General features: G+C 34.7%; 1 protein-coding gene across 1 annotated transcript; it reads right to left on the bottom strand.

Annotated features, from left to right (window-relative positions):
• Nucleotides 1–6,029: 6,029 nt before the first annotated feature.
• Nucleotides 6,030–6,968, bottom strand: LOC133824196 (uncharacterized). The gene is made up of 2 exons (XM_062257068.1): nt 6,536–6,968; nt 6,030–6,169 (listed from the first exon to the last, which is right to left on the bottom strand). The coding sequence occupies exons 1-2, from the start codon at nt 6,966–6,968 to the stop codon at nt 6,030–6,032; spliced, it is 573 nt and encodes a 190-aa protein (XP_062113052.1).
• Between the last annotated feature and the right edge of the window lie 1,205 nt (nt 6,969–8,173).

The raw sequence follows: 8,173 nt of genomic DNA, 5'->3' as shown, positions 1-8,173 counted from the left end.
TTTTCTTCAATATACTCACCCTATTATAAATGGTTTTTAGGAGTGTTCCAAGGTCCCAAATCAGTTCTCATATCCCGGTTATTTTGGTAAGGAAAATAGGATAGGATTTATGTGCTATATGATTTTATATGTTATCTTATGAATGTGTGTTATGAAAAATGCTATGTTAAGTATGCTTGTAGACTTGGGCATATGACCTATACAACTAACAAGCCCCAAATAGATTATGGGCATATGACTTGCTTAGCTAGCAAGACCCCACTAATCTAATGGGCATATGACTTGTTTAGTTTATGGGACCCCAAGTAATAATGACCATTATAGTATGTATGTGACATAAGTGTTATAGTATGTTTTATGTTGCATTATGAATTTTTATGTATATGGTTATATGTTAGATTTTTCCTTGCTGGGCATTAGGCTCATTCCTTTTATGTTTATATGTGCAGGAAAATAGCTATAGTGGCGGGAAAGGTTCTTGGATGCTTGGGAATGTGTATTGAGGCGGAATGGATTCAAAGAGCCGAGAGTTTCGATTTGAGGATCAAGTCTTTATTATGGTTTTATGTGTATTTTTCCGCACTTATGTAATCTCTTTTTATTACAATTAAGTTATGTTTTTCCTTTTTAAAACAATGGGATCCCATATCCTAACTTAAATTTTATGTAAGTTTGACCTTTGTTTTTATAAATTTTAATAAAGTTATGATCTTTTCATTTGTAAGTTCTATTAAGGATTAGGGTCTATGTGTAGTTTTCATTAATGGTCCAAAGTCTAGAGTAGTTGGGTCATTACAAAGTTGTATATATATCCCAAGATGGCGACCTTCGAAAATCACGTAAAACTTATACCCTTCCATCTGCATCATAGGCAAGCACATTGTAACCTCATCGTAATATATCTAGTTAGAAAGAAAAGAATAAATTATAATTGAGGAGGAAGAACTTGCCATCTATCGCTTACCTGAGGTCTTCTTCTCCTGTCCATGTGTAGTTAATGTTACTTATTGGAGATAACTTTGAGCGCCATGGACCCTCTCCATATATAGGTCAATTATGATTGAAAATTAATAAAATAAAAAATTGGATTTAATTTATTTAAATAGTCACAATTGTCAATTATCAAAGAGAATAAAAAAATTAAGTGTCATATATGAATCACTGGATCAAAGAGAATAATTGCAAACTTATTATTTTGTTGACATTAACATCTACTTAATTTAATGAATCATTATAACATTGAAATAATAAATTATAAGTAATTACGTGTTAGACGTATAATCTTTATTACGACATAACGTATAACTAACCACATTTTAGATGTATAATTTAGATGCAGTATTATTATATAGGGGTTTTACTCAATTTAGCCTTCTCTACCTTTCTTTGCGCTTATTAATAACTAAGGTAGTTGGGACATAGTCTTGTTAATCTGACCCAAAATTTTGTTATGGTATTTTTTATTGTATTATAGGAAAATGCTTAACCCCAACCCGACCCAATTATTAACTATGTCAAAAATTGAAACAAGTTAAATGCGGCCTGTTAATAAACGGGTTGACCTGGCCTGACCCATGTAACTCATTTATATAAAGATCGTGTTGAATTTCAGTCAACCTACGAATCAATTAGCCTGTTTATGATACGTTGAATTCATTTATAATGTATTTTCATGTAAATCATATATTAAACAAATTAATATAAGAAAACCTAGAACATGTTTCTATAATTTAATTTAAACAATGATAATGACAAGAACAATAACAATATATGCAGTGGAATGAATAAGTCCTTCCTTTATTTTCTCTAACCCTTGTATCCTTTCTGTTGCAGGGTAGCACAAAGAAAATGAACCGATCTTCAAATTTCTTCACAGCCTTCCACAGTATCCTTAAAATCACCTAGAATAGGGTGGAAAATTCTCAACACGTCAGATAGATACAGAGAGATACGAAGAGAAGAGAATATAGAGGCCTAGAAAAGGGCTTTTGTTGTAGAGAGAGTGTAAAATCCTAAACAACCAAAACTAGATATTCTCATCATCTCTTTTCAACTCTAAATTAGCATTCATTTTATAGGCTCAATTAGGTCACTTATTCAATTTAAAAAATAAAAAAAGATAATAGGTAATATCATCAGCCATCAGGTCAAAATTATCATGGCCTTTAGGACCGTGAAATTTTCCATTATATTATAAGCCAATTGGACTTAAATTCAAGGCCCGTATTATTTTCTTTTGGTTAATTAATTAAATAATTACTTAAATCCTTCATCAAATTTATTAGTTATAATTTGAACCCTTATTTTAACTTATTTATTAATTTAGACACAAATTTCTCTTACTTAATAAATCTGCCCTAAAATCTCTTTTCTTATCTAAATTGCATAACTCTGTGACACTATCCAAAATTGACATGGTCAACTTTGATAATTCTAATTGATAATTAAATCAATTATTTGACACTATTTACATGATTTTATCCAAGGTACTGTGGGGACCATAGGTGTAACGACCCAAAATTGTTAATAGGGCTTACTGCCTTGATTAGCGTGTCGGGAGGGCATAATTGGTTTATATGTATGTTTAATTGGTTAAATGCGTGACTATGTGGCATGCATGATTAATTGGATTATATGAATATATTATATGCATGTTTATGAGTATTAGATATGCATGTGGGCCCTTTATAACTTAGAATGGCATATTTGTAATTTTGGCCCGTTGAGGGCATAAATGTGATTTTATGTGATGCATGGTTGAGAACACATTACTATGTGGATATATTTGCTATATATGGTTTGAGACGGTCCTAGTGAGCGAATAAGTGAAATAGTCACAGCGGGGTTTAATACTCGGCTCAGGGGGGAGCCTTGGGGTATTTTTTGGGATTTTTAGAGAATACTTTGGGATTTATTGGATATTGAATAAGTATTTGATAATCAATTGGACACGATGGGATTAATTTGTAAATATTATGAACACTTGAGGAATTAGCAGGAATGGGGAAAAATTACCATTCTACCCTTAGGGTTAATTTAAGGGCTGGATTAATGATCAGGGGCAGTTTGGTGTTTTCCAAATTAAGCTTTATACTGAGTAAAACTCTAAGGAGCAACCAGAAGGTAGTGGAAACTCAAAACTCCCTCTCATCTCTCTCACTCACGGTTCTCTCCCTCTCCCCCTTAAGCTTGAGGAATTTTGGTGAATTGATGATTGGAACTAGGGAAATACAGTTGTGGGAACCTAAGGATTAAGCTGAGTTCATTCAAGGATACTGCTGGAGAAACTAGGCTACAATTTGAGGTAAGAGTTCTAGTCAAATTATCTAATTCTGCTGAGTTTATGTTAAGAGGTTGAGTTTGCATGAGTGTGAATTTGATAACTAGTTTTGGGTGTTAGGAAGGGTAGAAATTGTTTATAAGGTTGGATATGATGTTTAAGTTATGGGGATAAGGATTCTGGGTTTGGTTCTGAATTCAGCTGAAAGTTTGGGTGAATTTTTGAGGTTTTTGGCTTGGAAGGTTGAGGAGAAAACTTAGAAATTCTGGGTACGTGGGGGCGCACCGCGACCCAGCTCTTGGGCACTGCGGCCTGCATGCCCAGAATGCCCTGGGAGGGCTCTTTGTTTTGAGGGCGCGCCGCGACCCTAGGGGGCAAGTTGCAGCCCGCCTCCCCTAGATGCGTGGGGGTTTTGTCTCTGTCTTGAGGGCGCGCCGCGACCCCTAGGACCAGGTTGCGGCCCGCCTAGGGATATTGGCCTAGGTTGGTTTTTGTGATTAATATGGCTCGGGGATTCGAACCAAAGCGCTCGAGACGATTTCTACTACCTAGTTTAGTATAAATCAAGGTCCCGGTGGCTAGCTAATGTTTCCTAAGTATTTATTTGGGCTTAGAATTGATGATTGCCTATTGATACTGTGACTAAGTTTATCACCAAGGCTCAGGAATGAGGATCGTACTCGGGACCATTCAGTATTCTTCACTCAAGATTCGAGGTAAGAAAACTGCACCCCTGTAAGGAAGTGAACGGGACTGAGGTTCCCAATTATCAATTGCTTGTACTGTGTGTTTGTAAGATTGATGTGATATACGAGTACGAACGGCCTAAGAGAGTTAGGGTTGACGATAAGCGTACTAAACACAGCTCGGCCTAAGCCAGCCGGGGTCGGCAAGATCAACAGGGGGCTCGGCCTAAGTATGCCAATCATAAATAGTTGTGAACTTAAGATTATGTATTTATTATTGATTAGTTGAACATCCTTACTCTATTTTATGATTGAATTGAATGAGTTGCTTGATTGAATACCATTGTTGCTACATGTATCTGTTGTTTTCTTTGGTTTTCTTGTTGGGCCTTGGCTCACAGGTGCTACATGGTTCAGGTAAAGGTAAAGGAAAGCTGGACCAATTATGAGTTAAAGAGCTCTGGGGTGAGGTTTACATTGTCAGCTGCTCGTCCACCACAATTGAGAGAAAGTGCAGGGACAGAGCCTTAAAATTTGTATTTTGCTGTTAGAGTGGCTTTTGGTTATATAAATTTTTTTTAGAGTTGTAAATTGTCTCTTAAACCCTGTTTTTGGGATCCCATGTACCAAACATCTATTTTAATGGAAATTAAATGTTTATGATCAAAGTCTTTTAACCCTAACCTCATAGTTGACTTTAGAAACACATTATTGTCCAAACAGCTCGATTAGCGAGTCTTGCACTATTTAAAAATACACAGTGTAATGGTCTTGGTTACCCAGGGCATTACAACTTGGTATCAAAGCCTTCAAGGTTTAAGGGTTCCTGAAGACTGGCTGGGTATGTACACTCGCCGCTAAAGACAAGCTCGACTTATATGTGAATACATGTTTAAGAGCTTAAATGAAATATAAATGTTTTAATCTGTATGATTAATAGGGAGCATGAGATACTGATAGGGATTGGCCCTTGACTATTGTGTGATCAAAATGAGGCGTGCTTATTAGCATTGCTGCTACATGTGAATGAATGTTTGAATGCTTGATTGCATCCTAATTGCATACGAGTGGTTTAGTTTTAATGGTGGATTATGGAAAGATTGTGAACCTGTCATCATTGCTTGATCATCGAGTCATTGATTGCAGATAAACTTGGATAGCTATACATCCAAGGCGATCAATACGACTAGTCGGCACAGGGTTTGAGGCTAGAGAAGATGATCCAAGCTAGAACACTCTCCCAGAACTGGCAGCAGATACTTGCTGATATGCAAGCCCGATTACAGAGTCAAGAAGAGTAGATTTGCCTTCTGAGACAACAGGCTCTGTCAGGGAGTGCTACCCCTATTATGCCACCTACTATGGCACTAGTTGTACAACCTCCTGAGGTTGGGAATAGATGGGAGCCACATTATGAGCAGTTCAGGAGACAACATCCTCCAACCTTTAGGGGGGGCCAGATCCACTGAAGGTTGAACAATGGATGAGTATGATCACTTCCATCCTAGATTTCATGAGGGTGGAAGGTAATGACAGGGTGGCCTATGCCACCTATATGCTTAGAGAGGATGCCCGTATTCGGTGGGAAGTAGCATCACAGACCTGGGATATTTCTACTTTGAGTTGGGATGGGTTCATAAATCTGTTCAACCAAAAGTATTACAATGTTTCCATCAGGGCAGCGAAGGTGAATGAATTAACAGGGTTGGTACAGGACAGCATGACAGTTACAGAGTATGCCCTGAAGTTTGATAGGCTAGCAAAGTTTGCATAAGACTTAGTACCTACAGATGCGGCCAGACAAGACAGGTTCATCTGGGGGCTTAATGCCATGATAGCCTGGGATGTGAAGAATATTCTTCACCAAATGCAAGCTAAAGAAAAAATCATATGATTGCACCATTTGTATCATAATAGATGCTTCATATTTTTGCTCACTATTCAATCTATCATTTATAATTTCCTCAAGCACATCAATAATAGACGAAAACATGATAGTAAACCTTACCAAAGTGTGGTCCCCAACGTTTATCACATGGACGCTTAATTCCACTTTCTTGATTTTAGCATCTTCCACTCAAAAGTTCTCCACCTTTTAAGGCTTCGATGACTTTGAGAGCTTGTTTTTCCCAGAGAAAATCACGACGCTTAGATGAGGCTCCAACAACATTCACCACATTAGACACTATGGTGAGAAAAGTACCTATTTTTTCATAAAAATATAAATCGTTATATATATAATAACTTCTTTATGAAACAAGTATTAGTAGAACATAAATAAAAAGGAAAATACCTATTAAATCATGTTTCTTTTCCACACCCAAGAGTGCTAATTGTACTTGATGAGCAAAACAATGGACAAAAAAAAGCAAATTCATTCTCCTTCATGATAATACTTTTCAAAATATTAAACTCTCCACTTATGTTACTAGCTCCATCATTCCCTTGACCTCGTCATTTGGATATGTTCAACCCATGCTTTGAAAACAACTTATCATTTGTTATCTTAAGTGAGATGGCAGTGGTATTAGGAACATGTTCAATACCGATGAATCGCTCAATCACACACCCTCTCTTGTCCACATAACGAAACGAAACATTATGACCATTTGTTCTTTTATGGATACATCACGAGATTCATCAACTAAAATAGAAAAAACAACATCTCCCATATCTCTAATAATAACATTAATTATTTCCATGTCATAAGCATTTACAATGTCCTTCCGAATCTTTGGTGAAGTCAGTTTAAGATTCTCATGAGCATTTTTTAAAGCAACAGCTCTTACTTCCTCATTGTGATCAGCAAGAAATGTTAGAAGTTCGAGAAAGTTACCTTGATTATTAGACTCTTGGGACTCATCATGACCACGAAATGCAAGACCTTGTCGTATAAGAAAGCGAATACAATCAACTGAAGCAATTAATTGAACACGGTAACTTATTCGATCTTTGATGTTCTTATTTAATAAAATGTGTTCAATTTGTTGTTTTCCATCCATTCAAGCTTCACATTTTTTGTAACACTTGTAATGACTACTACTGTGATTTCTGACATGGGCTTCGAGTAGGCTCATTTTCTTCCAATTTGAAAAACCCTTACTAACAAATGTGTTGCCACCAGCTTGTTTTTCAATGCTTGATTTAAAAAGATAGCAGCACAAACAAAATGCAGAATTCTTACTTATGCTATATTCCAACCAAGTAGAAAATTGATCAAACCATGCAATGTTGAATTGACGTTCCTCTACTCCATAGAATTTCTTAGGAAATTCATGACTTTTTGGTTGACAAGGCCTTTGCTGTAGATAATGTCTACGAATTTCATCTTGAATATTTGGGTGGTAATTGGAAATTGGTGGTCGCAACCCAGGATCGGTAGGAAGATTAGTCATATCAATTGAATTTGAAGTACAATTTCTTTTTGAATTGTCAAAATCTACTTTAGGAAAATGTGATATAATTAAAACTTTTTGTCTTTTGAATTGTCTACCTCCACCTCAGGAAAATGTGACACATTTGAAGCTCTTTTATAATATTTTTCCATATCTGTGTCAAATTTTTCATATGTATGTTATATATGCAAGTACACACATTTATATTAATTAAAAATATCAAATAAATATAGCACAAATTTTTATATATAATTTGTATTCTTATACATACATGTAACTACACATTTATATCAATAAAATTATCAAGTAAATATAGAACAATTTTTTTACATAATTTGTATTTATAAATTACACATTTATATTAATAAAAATAGCAAATAATTATAGGACAATTTTTTTATAAACAATCACACATACACATACATTTCTTACATAATTTTTATTCATAAAACACATTTATATTGATAAAAATATCAAATAAATATAGAGAAACAATTTTATTTTTATATAATTATACATAGATACCTGAATAGATATCTCTTCTTCAAGTGATGAGTGAATCCCAATAATTCTACTACAATTTTTTTATATCAATATAATAATTTAAAATTAACTAAAATTAAATAAAAAATACATTTGTTAAAAACTATAAAAGTTTCACAGAAGTATTTTTGATAAGCTAAAACCAAATTTTGTGATTATATAGATGAAAATTAGATAAATTTTAACTCCAAAAACAATAAGGGACTTTGTAATTCTTTTTATTTTATTGCTAGAAACATGTTTACATGTAATTAATTATTAGCTATGAT

Source organism: Humulus lupulus, chromosome 1 (assembly GCF_963169125.1).
Source record: "Humulus lupulus chromosome 1, drHumLupu1.1, whole genome shotgun sequence".
Lineage (NCBI taxonomy): Eukaryota > Viridiplantae > Streptophyta > Magnoliopsida > Rosales > Cannabaceae > Humulus > Humulus lupulus.
The sequence above is the reverse complement of the archived record's forward strand: the minus strand, read 5'-3'. Positions and strand labels throughout refer to the sequence as shown.